Source organism: Castanea sativa, chromosome 1, assembly GCF_040712315.1.
Source record: "Castanea sativa cultivar Marrone di Chiusa Pesio chromosome 1, ASM4071231v1".
NCBI classification, from domain to species: Eukaryota; Viridiplantae; Streptophyta; class Magnoliopsida; order Fagales; family Fagaceae; genus Castanea; species Castanea sativa.
The window spans coordinates 15831200-15853062 of NC_134013.1; the positions used below are offsets into that span (position 1 = coordinate 15831200).

The 21863-nt window shown below is 33.9% G+C and overlaps 3 protein-coding genes and 1 non-coding gene across 4 annotated transcripts; 2 read left to right on the forward strand and 2 right to left on the reverse strand.

Moving 5' to 3' along the window:
- Positions 1-304: 304 nt before the first annotated feature.
- TRNAM-CAU (transfer RNA methionine (anticodon CAU)) lies at positions 305-389 on the reverse strand. Its single transcript is given in 2 exon segments — positions 305-340; positions 352-389. It is a non-coding gene; the product is annotated as a tRNA-Met (tRNA).
- Positions 390-1304: 915 nt separating this feature from the next.
- On the forward strand, positions 1305-2614 carry LOC142620187 (heavy metal-associated isoprenylated plant protein 28-like). The gene is made up of 3 exons (XM_075793610.1): positions 1305-1435; positions 1728-1800; positions 2219-2614. Exons 1-3 carry the CDS (start codon positions 1430-1432, stop codon positions 2413-2415), a joined length of 276 nt encoding a protein of 91 aa, XP_075649725.1. The 5' UTR covers positions 1305-1429; the 3' UTR covers positions 2416-2614.
- Positions 2615-5662: 3048 nt separating this feature from the next.
- On the forward strand, positions 5663-9247 carry LOC142624108 (uncharacterized). Its single transcript, XM_075797649.1, has 5 exons — positions 5663-5993; positions 6096-6438; positions 7218-7489; positions 7700-7896; positions 8449-9247. Exons 2-5 carry the CDS (start codon positions 6173-6175, stop codon positions 8869-8871), a joined length of 1158 nt encoding a protein of 385 aa, XP_075653764.1. The 5' UTR covers positions 5663-5993; positions 6096-6172; the 3' UTR covers positions 8872-9247.
- A 1079-nt stretch (positions 9248-10326) lies between these two features.
- Positions 10327-18332, reverse strand: LOC142621535 (AT-hook motif nuclear-localized protein 10). Its single transcript, XM_075794815.1, has 6 exons — positions 18130-18332; positions 16999-17598; positions 15859-15911; positions 12372-12503; positions 11427-11588; positions 10327-10969 (listed from the first exon to the last, which is right to left on the reverse strand). Exons 2-6 carry the CDS (start codon positions 17555-17557, stop codon positions 10727-10729), a joined length of 1149 nt encoding a protein of 382 aa, XP_075650930.1. The 5' UTR covers positions 17558-17598; positions 18130-18332; the 3' UTR covers positions 10327-10726.
- Positions 18333-21863: the final 3531 nt, after the last annotated feature.

The following is a 21863-nucleotide window of genomic DNA, read 5'->3' on the forward strand; positions in this document are numbered from 1 at the left end:
GGTTTGAAAAAGCACAAGTTTATGAGTATGACCAAACTGTGATGATGTGATGTGATTTTCAAGAAAAAAAATGCAGTATGAAAATTCGAGATCCTGATTCTAAAAATTAAAGCGAATTCCCTATTCTATTCCTTCATTCTTCACAGCGATCCCCAAGCATTTGGGGTTGAATCTTAAGGGTCCCCCTTGATCTGATCCATTTCTTTATCGCTTTCTGTGCATAATCCACCCACACTCTCTGACCTGGAAATATGACATCAAATTTTCTGAGCATTTAAAAAAAAAAAAAAATTTTTTTAAAAATTGGGGTGAGAGAGGCTCGAACTCTCGACCTCAGGATTACTCAGAAGCTATGAGACCTACGCGCTAGCCAACTGCGCCACCACCCCTTGAGTTACTGTTTGTAAAATGTTTTATTTAGATAGAGAATATAGAAGCGTATGATACCACCATTTCTAAGTTCACAGGGGTCTTTATGATATTCCCTCCAACCTGGCTACATGACTAATTCATTCATCAGGCCATCACTGTTAGTCCTTAAAATCTTATCTATGGTATAAGGCTAAGCAAAAACTACACTATCAAAAAATACCAAACTTGCAGTGTAGTTTATTATTTCTTGAGGATGTAGAAGTATTTATTCTCTTTTCTTTTTCATTTGCTCTTTTCCTTTTTTCCCACCTTGTTATATCCAGGGCTAAGTATATGGTACATGCTGAGAGTAAACTAACAAGGAAAGGATTCACTTTATGACAGAAAAGAATTGTACAAACGTGACAAATGTTGAATATGCAAGCTGTCACAAGGTTTGGCCCACCAAGAACTGATCTTAACTTTATCAAAGTATTTGGCATAACCAATTAAACCTACGGCTGTGATCATCTCTGATCATATATGCATGCACCATGTGAGCTAGATGTGGATTATATACTATACTTCTTTCTAGATTTTCCCTTCATATGATCCTAAATTCTCAAACCCATCTCCAAGAAAAAAGCTAAGTTGGACCCGTCAAAGCCAATCATTTCAAATGCTTGAAACTTACATTGCTTTGAGCTGACGGGAAGCCTTGAACCATGAGCTCACACAACTCCTAAATCCCCCTCTCGATATTAACTGTTTTCTTGTTTTCTGGTTTTTGTGTCTCTCTTTGGAAAAGCAAAGCAAGGCAAAGCAGATTATTTCATCTAGTTCTAGTAGCTGACCAAAAACCAAGACCCACTTTACTGTCTACTCCCAACTTTAGTTGCTTATGTTATGTCTTCTCTGCTATATATATGTGCCTGACATTCCCTGTCTGTCTCATTCATTCCCCACCCATCATTCTAATTGTTTCTTCTAGACCATTGTCTTTGTTTCACTTTATTGCTCCATTCCTATTACCAGTAGATCAACATAAAATTATCATCTTTCCAGTCTAAAATTCTTCATGGAGGTACATTATCTACATTTCCTGTTGTTGTCGTTGCAATCTTTGAGGCCCTCTGTGTGCATGTGAATGTGCACTTTAATGACATTGCATATCACTAGAAATTGGACAATCATTGATTTCCAAAGCATTATTGATGCATTTCTAAGATACGGGACAATGCATTTTTCTCACCTAACCAGCATTTGCAAGTGGTTTTACTTGTCTCCTATCACTCCACTAGTTGACTGCCAACAAATGCAATTGTTCTCTGTAGCACGTTTTAGTTAAGACTGAGCTTTGTTTTTTTTTTTGGCAGACTGTTGAATTGAAGGTGGAGATGGTTGGCATACATGAGAAAAGACTCAGGAAATGCTTGTCAAAATTGAAAGGTATATATATGTTGCTTTCTTTCCGAGTTATTGATCAGTGCAGCCAGCATGACAGGCAGCTTTTTAACAAAGCTAATCATGACTGCATAATGTAGAAGCATATTGGCAATCATATTGGTTAGAATTATGGTTAAATAATTAAATTCATCATTTTTTAATAACTCAAACTTTTGGGACAATCGATAATTTATCAATATCATTGTTCAACAAAGTTGATTATTGATTGATTGCTAATTCCCCCCCCCCCCAAAAAAAATTCTTCATTTTAATTAGCAGGACAATACCATTCCAGCATTTCATCTTTATTGCACCTCTCTCTCTCTCTCTCTCTCTCTCTCTCTCTCTCTCTCTCTCGTTTATTATTCTTAACCAATTAATGTAATATGCTTCTTTATGTTTGATCCTTGGTCACTTACAGGGATAGAGAAAGTGGAAGTTGATGCAAATAGTCAGAAGGTGGTGGTCACCGGATATGCACACCGGAACAAAATTCTTAAAGCAATAAGGAGAGGTGGTCTGAAAGCTGACTTCTGGTCTGCACAAAACGAGCTTCTTAGTGCTTATGCCAGTGCCAGTTATGGAAGCTTGAGATTCAACAATTACAACTTGTTTTAGGAGCTTTTTTTTTTTCCCTCTTTCTTTTGTTTTCTTTACTCTTATGGGATCATATACCGAGGTTATGTTTGTGTTTTTCATATCATTTTATTTTTTATTTATTTTTTGTTTCCCCTTTTTTCTTTTACAAAAGAACTGTCCCAATTTCAATGATGATACGTAGAGTGAAATGGAAGTCTTAAGTTTTGCAGCTTTGCCCAGTACCTTGACCTCGATGATCGATATAGTATTAAATTAAAATTCTTGAATTATATATCAATCATTATTCATGATGTTGTGGAAGTGAATGGTTGGTCTAACATGAAAAGAAGATTTCTGTACTACAACTCTCTCTGCCTCTGGTCCCTCTAAATCCCACTAATCGAATTCGAATTCTTGGAGTACTGCTTGATTCGCATTGTTGCTGTTTTGAGGATAAAGAATTTTTCCATTTCGTGAAAAATTGTGTCCCTAGACAATGTCCACATAAAGGAACAACAGGTATTTGCTGTCAACCTTGGTATAAAGTACCATCTCATACTCGTTTCTCTCAAATGAATACTGACCCAAATGAGGAATAGTATAACATATCAGAAGAGATATTACATAAAGATTACATAAGATACCTACCCCTACCCTTTTTTTTAATTAAAAAAAAATTACATAAGATACCATGATCTTTATCCCAAAAAAAAAAAAGATACATAACCTATGCAAACAATATATATTATCCCTTTATTTTTTATTTTTTTTGAAAATCTCCTTAATATTTTGTTAAACATATAAAATGTCCATAATTAACTCGTTATTATAAGAATAAATAAAGTCATTAATGTGCAGTAATAATCTTTGCGAGGAGTCAGTCACCATTTTATTTGTAAAAATAAGCAATTAAGCACATGAATTTTCACTTCCTTATGTAAAGGTCTTTTGTTTTTGTAAGTATATACACTTATCTCATCTCCTTCCTCTTTATGTAAAGGTCTAACTCAGGATATTGCACTTAAGAATTAATTAGATTTAATATAAAATAATCAAATTTCCCATCAACCTTTAACCCTTATTTTAAAACAAAATCTATGCCATGAAATGTTTCACTTTATATTAGTCTGTATATTTTTAAAATGTTACCAAAAAAGAATCTTCAAATCAACGTGTATATAAAAAATACTAACGTGATAAACAAATTCATGTAATTGGGGTCAAATAGATGCATGAAGCATATGTATCAAGAACACGATAAAGAGAGAGAAAAAAAATCACCAATTTAGTGTACATTCACTAAATTTAATGATAATCAACAACTAAACCAGGCCAATCTGAATCCTAACTAGAAAGTGTGGCAAAATGAGTACTCATGCCTCATCTTCTCACATCATATTTACATAATCAAATAGTTTTAAAATTATTTAAAGATCAATCAAGAAACTTCAAAGGCTATTTAAGTTCAATTATCTTTGAGTTAAGAATCTTGTAAACCAATTGGTACTAACAAAAATTTCCAGAGCCCCTAATAAATATTGAATTATTATATTTTTAAAAAATCAAGCACCTCAAAATATGAGAAATACTAGACCGAAAAAGGAAAATGTTCCAAGTATACAACTCTCATATTGGCATCATAATTCTATGAACGCCAAAAATTTAAAGAAATTTTCACAGTTTTTCTTTGTTATTTGTATTTCTAACGAGTCTAAATGAGATAAAAGAACTATGAGAGAGAGAGAGAGAGAGAGAGAGAGAGAGAGAGAGAGAGAGAGAGAGAGAGAGAGAGAGTGTGTGTGTGTAAAATTTTGAATTTCTTAGTGTTAAATTGTTAATAGCCTTAGGTGGCGGTTTCTCACATCTCAAGAGGCATGTGCATTTAATTATAAAATATTTGGTGTTTTTAATAATACTTTTATCATTGCATTTTTAATCTATTCATACAAGTAGATTAAGTATCGTTACGTCATTAATAATTTAATTAAATAATTAAAATATTAATTTTATGGGTAGTAAAATTCGAGTAATTTTTAGGTTCTCTCCGAGTACAAAGAATAGTGCTCCCTCCTCTCACATTCATGGTGGGGTATACTCATTAAATTCATGGTTGGGTCTACCATGAATGTAAGAGGAAAGAGCACCATTTTTCCGTACTCCGGGAGCACTTAAGAATTTTCCGTAAAATTCAATTGGCTCATTCTATTCTAAAATAGATGTGTTTGAGCACAAACCAATTTTTGGTCACTGGAGGTGATTAGAGATCACTCAAGTACAATTATTTGACTTTGTGAGACAGGATATGAGATCGGTCCAACCTAACTTAATAGGACTTTCTATATAAAATGCATAAGTTAACGATAAGAACAAGGATAAATACTTTGATTACCAAACCTAAATTACAATGCTTAAATTACGAAGCCTAATGTAATGATGCATTTACAAGCATGAAATTACAAGTCTAAAGATAATCTTGATACAAAGAGAGTCAATTCTTTGGGTTTTCATATTTGAGATTAAGTGTTTTGTGTGAGAATATTCTTCTCTATTTATACTTGAGGTTTTGTCCCTTAATTTTGTCCTCTCTGTCATGCATCGCATAATTGCCTTTTACTCGTTTCCAATAACGTGAGGTCACTTGTTTTCTTTAGCCAAGTAATGACATGCCAAATTTGTTGTATAAGAAAATTTTATCATGGTTATAAAAATCGAACCGGGCATTGAACCGTTTAAAAAAAAAATCGATTTAACCCCAAATTTTGACCGGTTTTAGAGGTTTTAACCGGACCAGACTAGCTCCCAGTTCCCAATTGAACCGGTCGGTCTAGTCCGGTTTTTAAAACTATGAAATTTATTACACACAGAGTGTGTGTTTCAATAATTGAAATCGTGAGTTTGACTCATGAATTCGGGTGTAATAACCTAAGGCAGTGTTTAACTGAATAATGAACATATGTAACTAATAGCTAATAGTGCTAAGTGTGCCATTAACAATATTAAATAGGCTATAATTAGTGGGTAAGAAAATGATGTTAACAGTAAATACAAATATATCTGAGATTTGTTGCGAAAATATTGTGTGTATACGACATTAATATGTAATCCTAATCTTGTGACTCAACAAAATCCTAATTCCTAATCCTCACAAGATGGTAACTCAACAAAAGCCTAATTCCTGATCCATCCACAGCCAGCACATCAGATCAATTTTTTATTTTATTTTATTTTATATATATATACAAAGATAGAATTTTCCCTCTAAACACTTGAACACCTACTCTTTTCCATCAAATTCTGATTTGTCATAATATGGACCAGTCTACATTCACCGTTTGAGTCTCGAGTGAATTTAATTAAAACAGTTGCTGCAAAAAAGAAGAGAGAGAGGAAGAAAAAAAAAAGTCAGAGAAACCCCCCCAAAAAAAAAAAGCACTTAAGCGAGAACGAAGGAATAGAGGGAAACACCTTCGTGGTGACCGGAGGGCTTGGATTCGTAGGCTCCGCTCTCTGCTTGGAGCTGGTCAGAAGAGGGGCTAGCCAGGTCCGAGCCTTTGATCTCCGAACCACCTCCCCTTGGTCCCAACACCTCAAAACCAACGGCGTCCGCTGCGTCCAAGGTAATAATATTAGATAATTTTTTTTTTTTGTTGTTCTGGGTTTGGACTTTTGAGTTTGTTTTTATAGGACAATTTTGGTAATGGGGAATTATTGGTTGGTAGGTGATATTGCACGGAAGAAAGATGTTGAGAAAGTAGTTCGAGGTTCGGATTGTGTGTTCCACTTGGCCTCGTACGGAATGTCGGGGAAAGAAATGCTCCAGTTAGGTCGTGTCGACGAGGTCAACATAAATGGGACTTGTCATGTGTTGGATGCTTGTCTTGACTATGGGATCAAAAGGCTTGTTTATGTCAGTACCCACAATGTTGTTTTCGGAGGAAACGAGATTGTCAATGGGAATGAGGCCTTGCCTTATTTCCCAATTGATCAACATGTTGATTCCTATGGACGCAGTAAATCTATTGCTGAACAGTTGGTTCTGAAGAGCAATGGTCGTCCTTTTAAGTAAGTTCTTTTTCTTTTTCTTTTTTTTTTTAAGGTTCAAACACACTTTAAATTTTTGTTGCTTGTAATTTCATATCTCTAATATTTTGCTTCTTTTGGATATGGGATTTCAATTTATTAGTTTCAATGAGTTGAATAGTCTATGAAATGATTTTTTTTTTCGCATGGATGAAATTTATGGATGAATTTGAGCCTTATTAATATGTGAGTTGAAATGATTTGGGGTAAAAGGTCATTTCAAAATCATAAATTCACAGGTGGTGTTGTTCAAGCTTTATTTATATCAAACAATTGATACTTGCAATTGTTCTTCAAATCCCTTAATTTTAAATCCCCAAATCCAAACGCAATAAAAGGTATCAATCTTGTCATTCCTATGCAATTTCTTTAATAGCAAATGGATGGAAATTGAACTTGGACCATATTTCAGGGATGAAAATTGAATATAAAACTTTTTTTTAAAATTTCTATCTTTAATTCCTTGATGGAAGAGTATGAGTTATTGTGCTGTAGGTATGGTTTATTTGTTGTACATATTAAAATCTGGCATGGCATGAGACCACCTTTCAAATCAATATTCATGAGCATGCTTTTGTGATGATTATATCAACTGATATGGCTGTGAGTATATTCGTAGGAAAGAAAACATTGGAATAAATGGAGAGAATTTGAATTGCCTCAATGCAATATTATGTGATGTTGGTTACCAATTGTGGCTCCTTTCTTTAATTAAGTTTGAACTTTGTATCTGAATTGTGGGGTTTTTCCATGATATACAGGAATAAGGATGGCAATTGTCTTTATACCTGTGCGATTCGTCCAGCTGCTATCTATGGACCAGGCGAAGAAAGACACCTGCCAAGGATAGTATCCATAGCAAAGTTAGGTCTGGTGCCATTTAAAATTGGTAACGCAAGTGTAAAAACGGACTGGATTTATGTCGATAACCTGGTTCTTGCACTAATATTGGCAAGCATGGGACTGTTGGATGACATTCCTGGAAAAGAAAAACGTCCAGTAGCTGCTGGCCAGCCATACTTTGTATCTGATGGTAAAGATCCAATTGTAATTTCAGAGTTGTATTTCTATTTCCCTTTAATCTCTGAACTAGTACTAGTGGTGGTGAAGTGCTTTATCCTTGAGGCAGTTTCTAATAAATTGGAAATTTTAGAAAAATTATTTGAACTTTGCCTGAATATTCTTTGATGATGAGAATGATGCTTAACTGTGACAGGAAGAACTAACTAAACTGTTTTTACAGGGTCTCCAGTCAACACTTTTGAATTCATCCGGCCTCTGCTTAGAAGCTTGGATTATGACCTGCCAAAAACTTCCTTAGCTGTTCCCCATGCACTTCTTTTGGGAAAGTTTTTTTCAGTGATCTATACAATCTTGTATCCATGGTTGAATCAGTGGTGGCTTCCTCAACCTCCCCTCCTTCCTGCTGAAGTATACAAGGTTTGTTGTATCTTCATTGCTGAATATAATTCACGTTCATATATGGGTTCATATATGTGCATAGTCATCAGGCAACTAGTCTCCAATTCATTGTATCATGCTTCTCAAGGAAAAGGATGTTTTGCCTGCATTATGAATTTTTTTTTTTTTTTTTTTAGTTACATTTGGTTTACTTTTGCTTCCCATGTAGATACATGTTGATAATGGTGCTTCTCCACATTCTTGCCAAGTGATCCAGGAATTTGCCTTTGATTTTTTTAATTTTAAATTTTCCAACCAAGAGGTCAATATGGAAAGAAGCATAATGCATTTTGCTACCATAATTAAGATGGCCGGCAATGTATGCTAATCTTTTAGGCTAAACCATTGATGAATGGACTTCTCTTCAACATTGATAATTTATATTGTTATTCTTGATCAAAATATCACTGCAAGGATATCATTAAGGTTCCTTCCTTTTGGTTTAATAGTATGGATGGATTTCTGTAGTGTGCCTATTTATGTTATGGTGAATACCATGTCATATTTGCTGAATTTCTCACCTATCTACAGGTTGGTGTGACCCATTACTTCTCTTTCCTTAAAGCAAAGGAGGAGCTGGGCTATGTTCCAATGGTAACCCCTCGAGAGGGCATGGCTGCAACCATCTCTTACTGGCAGGAGAAGAAAAGGAAGTCTCTGGATGGGCCTACGATATTTGCATGGCTATTCTGCGTCGTTGGAATGAGCATGGTATTCTGTGCTGCTTATGTACCTGTGCCACTCTTTACAGCTATTGGTCTTTTCTTCTTCCGGTCCATAAGGGTAGTAAGGATGGTATTTCTTGTATCTACCACATTACATATTATTGAGGCTATATATGCATGGCACCTGGCAAAAAGGGTGGATCCTGCTAATAGAAAAGGATGGTTTTGGCAGACTCTTGCTCTCGGAATCTTTTCATTGCGTTTTCTGTTGAAGAGAGCAAGGAAATAAAGGGATGCCCCCTTTATGCGTGTTCATCTATAGTTGTAGAAGATGTTCCCTTGGTTTAAGGATGATGAAAACAAATGTGATTCTCTCATGTTTCTGAAGAGAAATGGAAAGAAATTTCATTTCTTATTGTTAGAAGGAAAATAGGGGGCTTCACGTGAGGTAAAAATGGTGAAGGGAGCAGTTTGCAGATCATGTTAAAGAAGGATAGCAGTTAGCTCTCTGAAGATTTAAATGCCAGCACCACCAAGCCTCAGTCATAGCATACCGCTGTCTATTCCCTTGAAATAATAATAATCTGTAGCAACAAAAAATAATGATAATAGTAATGCCATTCGCGCATAAATTAATGAATTCTATTTTGCTCCCTCCCTCTTAAGACTCGATTGTGGTTTCATTTGATCATGGGTACGTTTGATAACAGTAGAGATTTGTACAAACTCGAATGTGTACCAAAATTAAGCAAGTTTATGGTCTCCCACAACTCCCAAAATCCAAAAAAATGTTCTTGGTGAATTTTCTCTATGTTTGGATGGAGGGAGATGAGAAGAGATGTAAGGAGAGGAGAGTAGAATATGATTAAATTGTACCAAGTTTTAGTGTATTCATCCACTCCTTTCTCCATTTCTCTCCCTCCATCCCTCTTTGTTCCAAACATTCCCTTACTGAAAAATACGAAACACTATGGAATGTAGGCATTTAGTTATGGTAATACGTGTGCCTTGCATTGCCTCTATAGGCTCAATGCTTGACATGTGCCAGTGATCGAAATATGCTGCAGCCTGCATTCCATGATGAATTCTCATGCCACATGCCAAAAGTCACGCCAATGGTGATCCTGCAACTACTAAATGCCGCACAATCATGCAACTTGCCATGCTTCATATTAGTTTAGGAGAAATGTTGACATTTCACAGTTGTCAAATTTTTTTAACTCAACTTACACTTCTTGGTGTTCAACTTACACTTCTTGGTGTTTGTTTTAAAAAAAGACATCTAAAGTTCAAATCTCGCGTCTCCCAATCATCCCCAAGCAAAAAAGAAAAAAATAAAAATAAAACAATGGCAATCCATCTGGGTAAAATGGTCCCAAAAATGTTGGTTTTGCAAGTAATTGATAATAGATTAATAGTTTACAAATTGAATAATTTGCTGCTTAATCCACCAGAACAAAAAACAATTATTTTCCTAATTTCTTTAGGAAACTAAATGGAGTTCTAAATTAGATGGAGACTGCTCCTGTTTTTGTTGAAGTAATTCTTCTTGAGTAAACACCTTAATCTTGATATATAGCTTTTGTTTTTCCGGTTTCAGTTTTGAATAAAAAGTTTACTGCTTTCCATCAAAAAGAAAAAAGATGGAAACTGGTATTTAAAAAGAAAAATAAAATGAAGGCATCCCCCTATCCAAAACAAAAGGCATGAAAGAAAAAGCATAGTCCATGCTAAATACCGAGAATCAGAGAAAAAATTGATACAATATTTAGCCATGATCAATTGCAAAACAAAGGGAAACTCCAGTATATTTGATGGGCGACAGCAACTACAGTAAGCCAACACATGACAAGCTAAAACACCATCTCAATCTAGAAATTCCTAAACGCACAAGCTCCTCTCTAATTCCTAGCTTACAACCTCAAAGTGCATAGGGCACCTCTCACTAGCTGGTTGGTACATTCAGCTGGCAATGGCCAATGAAGTCAAACAAAGAAAGCATTCTATAGTCCTTATTCTACTCACCTACACATAAGGCCTGAGTTACAAATGGTCTAGTACGGCTTAAAAAATAGATAGAAACACAACATTAGAGCCCATGCCTACAACACAAATCAGTGAAAAGACTCCAAGTTACAAGGGTTTTACTTCCATGCCATGCTAGACATGCCCTGTGGGTTACTGTTATTGCAAGCTCCAGTGCTATGGTTAAGTGGACTACCAGGTCCGCCCGAGGATTCGCTAAGAGTTCCACGTGATGGTGGACTGCTGGCCCCTGTATGCCCACCTCCAGGGCCAAGCTTTGATGATGGGGCATTCAAAGGCTCCATATGGTTTGCTGACTTTGATTCCTTCCGACCATCTGTGATGAAACTCCCCACGACCACCTGCCATGGGATAGGTCAATGTTGTTGGTTCGATTAGATTAGAAGACATAATATGCTTAAAGAACCGACAGCACAGAGAGAGAGAGAGAGAGAGGGGGGGGGGGAATCTAAATATTTCTCCATCATGGATATCATAAAATTGAACAGAACATGAGGATTCTTTTAAAAAAAGAAGTTACTAAAATCTTACCAAATTTAAAAGAAAAGTTTCCGACAAAGAAAAATTTATAATTCACAATGTTTTGATCCACGTATATTCTGGGAATCTTCAACATAGTTTTAGCTCAACTATTATTGATTGTATACAAATCAACCCAAATATTATTGGTGTATAAGAAAATTTGCAAAAATGAGATAAAAAACATTAGGCACCATGCAAATAGGTTTCAAAAATACATTCTAAAACTGAAAATTTAAATAAATTTCACACAAGAAGAAAAAAGAAAAAATAAAGCACCTGAATAGGGGTTGCAGCTGTAAGAAGGCCAGCCACGCCACCGCCTAATACACGTCCATCTGGACCAGATAAAGACACACTTAAACCCCCAGTTCTGCTCCGCTGACCACCATTTTCAGTTAGCAGGAATGAACCAGAAAGGGACAGAATTTCGAATCGCCCCTGCATATTAAGGAAAAAGAAAAAAAGAAAAAGAGAGAGAGCATGAAAATCAAAAGCTAGCCAAGCAAGGTTCACATGTAGCCATATACATAGCATGAGCCCAAATCCATATCATAGCTGTCTATGATTGCAAATAGGCCATATAACTGGAGGGGCAAAATCCATGTGAAGCACTGAAGCTAAGCCAAGGCAAAGGGGCAAATAAGTCAAAAGATATATTCAACTTTTGACCAAAATGTACAGGTAAGTTGAACTCTATATTCACAACTGCACAAGTCAAAGTTGATTATTAGGATCCTTTTAACACCCCCCCACCCCGAAATCCGAAAACAAATATAAACCCTCCTCTTGTGCTCTCTATTTACAATTAACAACGTTTAAGAAATTCTTCATGTATGTTGAATGATTCCAATGCAATGGCTTTATTGCTCTTCTATTTTGTTTTTTAAGATTCTACCAGTTTACTATCTAATTCTTTTTTGTTTTCAAGTTTTTCTTTTAAAGATTGGCTATGCCTTTATCTATATAGTATAATAAATTGCTACCAGTAAAAACATCCTTGGTTGTAGAAACAATGGGTTTGCTAGCATAACTGCTACAATAGATAAGTAACATCTTTCATGAATACCTCTTGATTGTCATGTCAATTCCAATGCAGTTACATACCCCAAAAATATTAAGATGCTTATAACACTTCCAATTATAGTTGGCATGTCTTAGAAATTGCAGTTTCACCTCAGTAAGAGGGAAGGCCAGAGAAAAGTTGTTAGCAATCTGACAAACCTCATAAGTTACAGTTCCACCAGATGTGGCTGGTTGGCGGAGAGTCACATTAGATATGGCTCCATTAGCTGACATAATGCAGACAGCCCTTGGACCATTCTGAGAAAATGCCATAATTTTTGAAGATACATCCTGAAAACCAAAAACAAGTAATGTTGAATTGCCTGATGAACTTATTTTTCATATTTATTAAATCATAAATCTTCAATTTGCAAGCACCATACCAAGTTGGAATATATATATATATATATATAGCACAAGAAAGTCAAGACTTTCTGAAACGTACTCCAAAATTCACTAAACTAGCAAGAGAATGTCAACTATCCATAAGAATCATATATCCTGAAACTTCCATTTCTGTTTTGCACTTAGCACTTATATGACGGAAACTTGTCACTGGGATCTGCCCATCATATCACAAACACCCACCCCCCACCCTCTTCTTTTTTTTTAAATGTTAGGACTTCTTAAGTTGTAGGAAGGATAACTGATAATCGTCTTCTGAAGAATGGTTCAAGCAAATAAAAACCTTATGCTGGTTCTGGAATTAATAAAATCGGTCCTAACAAATTCTTCCTGAAATAGCAGCACCTAGATTTCTGACTCTTGATTATGAGTTTCGTATTTACCTACTATTTATGACAAGTCAACAAAAATTATTAATTCAAGTTTAAGCTTTGCTTAGTTGACTTCAAAGGATTCGTATCACAGAAAAGATATCGCATCCAGGACAGAGTATGAAATGCTGGTAATTATGCTGCACAAACTTTAGAATTAGTAAGAATTATATACCCATTTCATACATAAATCAGATTCAGACATTACATGGTATATTGTTGAAGACTCCTAAAAATCATCTTCAATGCAGACCATCAATTATAAATCAAGTACCTCAAGGTATAACAATGATGTTAGTAACTACTATATAAAATAATATTAAACTCAAAGCCCATTGTCATAAATATCTGAAAGGGTATAGATATGGGCTTATTTGGCACAGTTTCCTAATTAGTACAAAATGACTTGTACCAGAGCCTTCTTCAGAACCTTTATTTTTTTTTATAAATCTTCTTCAGAACCTTGTTTTATCAGCCTAAGGTGAATATTCTAGTAATTCAAGTGCCCTTTGCACTATTAGAATTTTTCTCAGACATTTTACTAAGGTTGTAAATCTACAGATCAGCCACCTAAAAGTATAATAACAAAGATTACATCGTGAAGAAAAATCAAATACTAACTTCTTGCAGATGTAACATTGGAAGCAAACACTGCCAGACTATAGTTTTTTGCCATGTAATTATAATTATTTTTAAGGTATTTAATATACAGATACCTTGGGGCCAACACTCACTTGTACACATGGGTTCAAGTCACAAGCCATAGATTTCTAAGAGATATGATGGTTAAAGAAACACTATTGTCCATATCATTATTAAATAATAACTGCTTTCCACATCAGCTTACCTACTTCATGGGAGCATATGCTATCACCAACTAAGCAAACTGAGATGTCAATACCAAGCAATCCCAATACCAACCAAACAACCCAGCCTCCATAGCTCCACTGGTTTCAAAGATGCAGCCGCTACTTTCTCTACAAACCAGTGCCGGCTGCCCATTCTTTTTCCTTTTCTCCTCATAGATCCCCATTGTGGTCATGTGGCTTGTCATAGAGACTTGAGGTTGTTTGGCTACAGAAAAGAAGCAATATTTGGGATTTGACACCTCAACTTGCTGAAATGAATACAACACCAAATGATATGTGTGATGTTTATGAACAGTGTAGCACTAACGGCATTTGTAGAATAGAAAAAGATTAGTTTTGAGAGCTTGCAGGGATTTGTTCCAAAACAGAAAGAGAGGAAAGTGCTTAATTGGACTGGTGATGGGGTGAGAAGGGTACGGCAGTTTTTTCCCCTCTCTCTCCCTCTCTAAATGTTTTATTTGTTTTTCAAGGAGAGGAAAAATGCAATTTATTAGGTAAGCTAAGATGGAAAGCAATATATTTAATAATGATGTGGACAATAGCGTTTCTTTAAACATCATATCTCTTAGAAATCTACCATTTAATAAAGGTGTAACTTGAACTCATCTCACATATAAGATACCTAAGTCATAATTCAACACTCCTAGCCTGCATCATTAGATATCTGTGAAAGCTATATCTACAAAACTATGAAGTCAGCTAAGTTTTATTTTGTACAGCCTTTCATAAAGGCAAAATGAAACATTAGAAACTCAACAAACTGAAATTGCATTATCCTTAAGTAATTTAAGGTATTAGGCATCCAGTTTTTCTTTCTTGCATTTCCTTCAATTTTAGGTATATAGATATAGCAAATTGTTTCATAGTTGCACAAAAATACCATTAGGCTAACATTTAACAGTTTTGCATATTCATTATCTAACAGCCCAAGCAGTGCAGGTAACAGCTTCAAGCACACTTGAGCGCAAAGGCTTCTTGGAGCCTAGGTGCAAAGAGCTTGATTGAAGTAAAGCGCACTTTTTAAAATATAATATATAATAAACTCTAATAAATAAATTTATTGCATACAATTAAAAAAAAATTATAAATTCAAATAGTAAATGTATTTTTACCTAATAACTAAAATAGATATTAAAATTTTTATATAGTAAATTTGAAAACAATTATCAATGGACAATTCGATAATAATTTAGTCGTAGAAAGTTTAAATACTGTCTTTTATATAATCCTCTTGTGCTTAGAAGAATCATAAGTGTGATAACTATGATAAAAAAGTATACAGTTCAATCAAAATATTTGCAAAAGGCACAAGAATAATAAATTAGAGTGGTTAGTGTCTATTGATATGTATACATTTTTTGTGTAAGTCAGCAGCTTAAGAATAGTGTTATATAAAAAATTAATAGTCCACGTCATTTCCTTCAAGTTTGAGCAATTAATTTTAATGATTCATATATTTATTAACCCAAAAAAAAAAAAAAAAAACGCTTATTCAAAAATTTCCAGAAAAGCGTGCCTAAGGCGTGCTTCATTAATTGAGCTTTGCTTTGACCAAGCAAAGCGCGTAGACATTAGGGCTTTGAGCTTTAAGCGCGCTTAATTAAGTGAGCTTTGCTTTGACCAAGCGAAGCGCGTAGACATTAGGGCTTTGAGCTTTAAGCGCGCTTTTAACAACACTGAGTCCAACTAAACAATAAACACATTACTAAATTTGCATATAACTTGTTTGTTCAAATAAATAAAGCCTTCATATACATAAAGTAAAGGAACTCTACAACTCTCGCATTGATTACAGCATCCATGTTGTAATTAAGATGACTGAGCAACAAGAAGAAACATCTCACTATGCATGTGCAGTCATTTACGTAGAGCAGAACAGCAGCTAAGATATAAAAATGATTGCACTTGCAACCAAATATCAGCAATGATCAAGTGCAAAATAAAAATGTAAAGAAAAGATATATGTGGTCAATAGGAAATAATCAAAAAAGACAAACATACCTCTCCAGCCTTCACGGTGATAACATGTGGTGTAAACCCAACACCTGCTGATCCTGCAAGCAGAAACCTCCATTTAAGATACTTGTTATGATAAAGTAACTTACAGGCCAGTAGCACACTGAAACTACATTTCAATTAGAAGGCAATAAAGATTGATTCAAATACAGTGCCTGACAGAACCCATTAGACATGCATTCCTACCTTTTCTGTTTTTGTTTTTGGTTGACATAGAAATTTTTTATTTATATATGAAGGGTCATCTTCATTTTTTATTTGATCTTTTTCAAATTTTTTTAGTTTGGAGGGGAAAGTGCTGGGGAATTGTACTTGCTTATGTGAAAAAAATTCTTCTGTATCAGGAAAAAAAAAATGGAGATAGAAAGTTTAAATTGACCTCAATATTTATGTAGTCATAAAATAGAGAACATTTTTTAAAACAGTTAGAAGAAATTGTATTGAATATTGATGTGATACAAAAACAATTCACAGAAAATATTGGAACTAAAAAACATTTGTTCTTTGAATATTAAAACTCACTAATATATGTCCCATTACAGTAGTTACGAAAATAACAGGAAAATGAAGAATCAAGAAAATTCTGATAGCCAAGAGTGCCAAAGAAAAAATATATATATATCAAAGGGGGACATATATGTAATTTTGGAAATTTAGAATCTAACATCAGGTCTAACAGGTCCCCAGGTTCCAGCATTACTACATTCTCTTCCTATTCTTTTAAGCAGAGTCATCAGCATACATACACATCACCTACATATCCCTTTATTATTATCAACACCAACCATTACATTCCCTGTCAGAAACCACAAACTAAGCAAAACCCCAGACAGCTGAGAATAAAAAGAAAGAAAACTAAAACCAAAAATAAATATATATATATATATATATATATATATATATAAAAACACTCCGGGGAATCAATTTAAGGATGAGAAGAAGTCAAAACTACTATTGTCTTTAAAAACCAAACATGTCAAATATTCCAATCAGGCCACGTGAAAGACAAAATAAACTGCAAAAACAACCCAAACACACACACACACACACACACACACACATGCACACATGACAACAACAAAAAAGAAAAAAACCCAGATATAGATTCAAAAAAAAAAAAAGTACCCAAAGCTTCCAATTGGTGCTTCTTGCTACTAGAACCAGGCGGTCTCCCCCTAGCTTTCTTGAACGAAGTGGGTGGCGCTGATCCTCCAGAAGGAAGCGATGTTGGAGCCGAAAGAGGAGGAGCTGGAGGAGGAGATGAAAACCCACCTCCACCACTTGACTGAGTCTGAGCTACAGGTACAGGCTGAGCCGTAGGAGTGAGACCCAAAGCCATAGACCCATCTGGACCATACTTTCTGGGCCTCCCTCTTTTCCTCTTAGCTTGCTCTCCGCCACTCATATTCCCCATATTCACATTCACATTCACAGCCCCACCACCTCCTCCACCATCAAGCTGGTAAGTCGGTGATGTTGCCGCCGTCGTAGCTGCGGCGTTTGCTGCGGCGGAGATGGGCTTGTAAACGGTGCTGCCGTCGGAACTAAAACCCAAGCGCATGTTCTGAACCAGTGGCTGTGACGGCGGCGACGACGACTGTTGTTGCTGTTTCTGCTGTTGTTGAAGTGCTCCAACGTTAAATGGCTCTCTACTTGTCATCACTCCTGTCTCTGATCCTGACATTTTTTTTTTTTTTTTACTGATTTCTCATACAATCACAGACCCTGCAATTTTTTTTTTTTCACACATTAAAATTCTACATTTTAACCTATAAAGAAAGGAACTTTAAAACCTTGCAAAATTCATTAGGGTCATTAAGAACCCTAAAGATGAAAGATTTTACAGTGAGAATAGAAAGATTCACACTTGTGTTTAAGTGAGTGAGTAAAAGCAGTGATGAGTGGGTTTTAAACTTTGAAGTGAGTTTGGAATCAAATCTTTTTGGCTGAAATCTAGTGAAAGTGTACAAACAAACAATAAAACCCTAAAAATTACTTCAAAAAACTTAGTTTGAGAGAGTGAAGAAAAAAAAAGGTTTTTTTTTTTCTTAAATTTCAAGATGGGATCAAGAAAAAAATTTATTATTATAGATTAAAACAGAAAATAAAATGAACATTATGAAAATAAATTGAAAAAATAAAAATAAAAATAAAAAATAAAAAAATATTTTCGAAATTCAGAGATAAAGCATCTCGAAAAATACAATGAAAATTAAAGAAAACCATAAAATATCAGAAAAAATTGCTGGGACTTACCAATAATTCAGAAAAAAATAGCAGAGGAGGCTGAAAATTAGAAGAGGAGAAAATTCTAGGGTTTTTGGAACGAAAACGCAGAGGAACTCCAGAGGGCTTTTTCTAAGAAATGCGAGAATTGTGAAATTTATTTATATTTTCTTTTCTTTCTCCTTTTTAATAAATAATAAATAAATTTTGTATTTTGGGGGGTTTTCCACTTTTTAGTGCCTTGCTTCTCACGGGTAAGCCTTTAATAAAATTTATAAAAAAAAAAAAAAAAAAGACAGGTAAAAAGCATTCCTAATTTGCTTTTGAACAAAAAAACAAAATATTATTTTTTTTCAAACGCTTTCATTGCTCTTTCTTTTCTTTTTCTTTTTTAAATTTTATTACTTACTATATATCAAGTATTTATTTTTTCTACTCGCTTCATTACTATACCACGTGTTAGAAATAGGTAAAATATCTAGATAAGGATTGTGTGTCATGAATAGCAGGCGAGTATCTTGATATTCTTTACTTGCGGTATTGTGTGAAAATGGTTTGTGTCAATTTTGTATTTTCTCTCTTGTTCTTTTCACACTTTTTTTTTGAAAAAAAATCTTCATTATAACTCCAATTATAATAATTACTCTGTCTATTTGTAGTTGTACAGTTGTTGGCTTGGTGATTTGTTGATTATTTTTGTTCAATTTTTCTATTTTTTTTAAAAAAAAATGAAAGATCTTTTGGTAATCAAGCTGAGGTTGGTGATGGGTAGTTGGTCCATAAAGGAATAAACAGTAGTAAACAAGTAAAGAATTGAAGACAGAAATATTGACTTATTAATATCTGCTAGCATATGCATTATTACTTGGATTAGGGCTGCAAAAAAAAAAAAACTTGGATTAGGCATCTAGATCCATCTATTTTATACTTGCCTTTGCAATGCAATGCTAGCATATCTACTAGGCTTTGAAAATCTTGTCATCCCCTCACGTTCCTTATTACTTATACAAGATTAACTTGAACCCCACGGCACCTACTCCACTCTTTCCTGTCCATTGTACTATATACTTATATGTCAATGAGCTAAAGTCTAAAGGAAATACTATTGTATATATTAAAAAATAAATAAACATTCATGAATAGTTTATCCATTATTGGATAGATAAATCTTATAAAATATGTTTTATTTGTAAATTTTCAATTATTCAGCAAGAATGGGGAAAAAAGTGTAAATGTTCAATTTGAATTACCTATATCATGCATTAACCAAAACTTATAGACAAAAAAACTTTTCTTGTTACAAAAAAAAAAATACACACTAAAGATAAAATTGACTAATGCTTAAGATTTATGGTTAGAAATTTAGAATATACTCAACGACTTAACTAAATTCTTACTCAAATTTTAACTAAAAATCTAGTTTTCTATTTTGGCTGAAACCGAATCAAAACCAACAAAACCATTTTGACCAACCCAGTCACCCAAACAAAACCCACAACGAGAACCATGAAGAACAGTCATCAACCACCATAAATAGTCATTGTGGTACCTATAAAAAAGTATGAGTAGACTCACAGAATTCTTACTCAAAGCCAACAACATCTCATTCCACGAACACACTCTAGCCAACGCATCATCTCAACCTCTAGTAACCAGAAGCATTGGATTAAGCTACTATGATCCACCTAACTCGATAATGAAGCAAATCAAGCTGTGGGAGAGAGAGAGACTTATTAAATATTTTCGGATTACAACCGACACAGTATTCCATACCAATAAGAATAAATTATTTAATACAAAAATATGACATAAGCTTAAAAAGTCATGTGAAAAAATTAAATTTTGTATTATGTTACTTGCTTTTCTTGTTAACGTGTGTCATGTGTTTATATTTCAAAAATATCTAATAATTTTTATGGGGAGAAAGCGAATAATACCTAATAATTATTCTCCTATTAACGCATGTTTTGGATTTAGCTTCTTACCAATTAGAGTAAAAGAGATGTTGCCCAAAGATGCCCTTTGAACACAATAAGATATATGAAATTTATTTGTTATATTTAAGAAAAAATTGTGCTCTCAATGTTTTAAATATTGTAATGGAATAAATTGAATATGAATTATATCCATTGAAAGTCTATCATTCTAACTAAAATGTTCTTCATGTTTTAATGTTATAATCTATATGAGTGTGACTGAAACAAATTATTCAACCACTCGGTCAAAATATTCTATATAAATAAATAAATGCATACATCTACATAGATATAATTTGATTAAAAAAAAAAACATAGATATAGAGAGGGGGGAGGGGATGGGTGGTTATAGAATACTACTCCATTAAATACTCAATATCTAACTAAAATTTTGAGCACTATGGCTTACACCGTGACCAACAAACTAGGTAATGTACTCTACTTGTGTAATATATTATAAAGCCAGTTTAAAACATTAATATTACTATTTTCATGTGTATTCTAATAAGTATTACTGTTTACTCAAAAAAAAATCTAACTAAACTTCAAACCCTTACCTAAAAGGAACACAATAGTAACAAGGTAAATAACTTTCTCATATTAGGTTTCAAGTTTTTGATATGATCAATTAAAGTCTTAAACATACATTATGAAATAAATTCATTTTGAATCTATGTTCATCATTGTTATTCATTTTTATCATTTTGAACAATAAAGAGGTAAACAACTTTCTTGTAAGTGTCGATTGTAATATATGTGATCTTACTTTAGTTAGTAAAAGAATGAAGAGAAATTAAAGTTGAAAACTAAATTTTTGTGGCTCGCTTGAGTGAGCTCAACAATCACCCAAGCAAAGTCATACTACAACAAGACTTGTCGTCCAAGAAACCGATTACTTAGTTTGGCATACAAAAAAGTGATATCGACACTTTACTTATCCCGCTCGAGTAAGATGAAGAGCTAGCTAGAGCAAAGTGCCAATTAGAAACAAGACGTATTCATTGAAAACATTATAAAATATTAGTTAAATTACAAGACTCTTATCAATTAATCGTTTAATTAATAATGCATTAAAGTTTTTTTTAATTAATTTCCTACTTAATGATGCATTAAAGTTTTTTTTTGTTAATTGCCCAATTAATGATGCATTAAATTTTTTGGACAAATTACACTTCCCTTTCTTGAAGTTTGAAAAAATGACACTGACCCTCTTTAAAAGTTGAGCGTAAGTGTCATTTTTCCAAACCTCATAGCAGGAGTGTTATTTGCCCAAATTTTTTTAAAGCTAAAAATTATTCTTCTCATCTCTTATCCAATTGACAATAAAAAGTTGGAGCTATAAAAAGGGGATTCAATAAAGAATAATATGTTTAAAAAGTTTTCCTATTCACATGAATAAGTTATTGCAAGTTTCGACCACAAGTTCAAGTCGGCAAGATGTTTTTTTATTTTATGTCATGAACTCATGATTACCTTGGAATCTTTTTAGTCGGAAAGAAAAAGACGGAAGTAATGGACAAATGACTTTTAAATTTTTTTGGATGCAATTGACTTTTAAATTTTAATTACACTTTTTAGGCTTGAATCCACTTTGCTATAATTTTAAATTAACTCTGTCAAATCCTTCTCCGTTATCTGCTTCTTCGTAATCATCAATGATTGAACGTATTAGTTCTTATTTTGTATTAAAAAAAAATTATTTTCAAAAAATATATACATAGACTAACCGTACATCTCAATTAACCAGAAACAACTTGAAAAATGCCTTAAGATTATTCACATCAGGTA

Excerpts from the sequence above, each read along its gene's own strand:
- LOC142621535 (XM_075794815.1), bottom strand. The coding sequence starts at position 17,557 with ATGTCAGGATCAGAGACAGGAGTGATGACAAGTAGAGAGCCATTTAAC. Across the intron at positions 11,589-12,371 it reads GTGGAACTGTAACTTATGAG|GGGCGATTCGAAATTCTGTC; the intron begins GTTTGTCAGATT and ends CTTAATATGCAG. Across the intron at positions 10,970-11,426 it reads CAGCTGCAACCCCTATTCAG|GTGGTCGTGGGGAGTTTCAT; the intron begins GTGCTTTATTTT and ends ATCCCATGGCAG.
- LOC142620187 (XM_075793610.1), top strand. Across the intron at positions 1,801-2,218 it reads ATGCTTGTCAAAATTGAAAG|GGATAGAGAAAGTGGAAGTT; the intron begins GTATATATATGT and ends GGTCACTTACAG.
- LOC142624108 (XM_075797649.1), top strand. The coding sequence starts at position 6,173 with ATGTCGGGGAAAGAAATGCTCCAGTTAGGTCGTGTCGACGAGGTCAAC. Across the intron at positions 6,439-7,217 it reads AGCAATGGTCGTCCTTTTAA|GAATAAGGATGGCAATTGTC; the intron begins GTAAGTTCTTTT and ends CATGATATACAG. Across the intron at positions 7,490-7,699 it reads GCCATACTTTGTATCTGATG|GGTCTCCAGTCAACACTTTT; the intron begins GTAAAGATCCAA and ends CTGTTTTTACAG.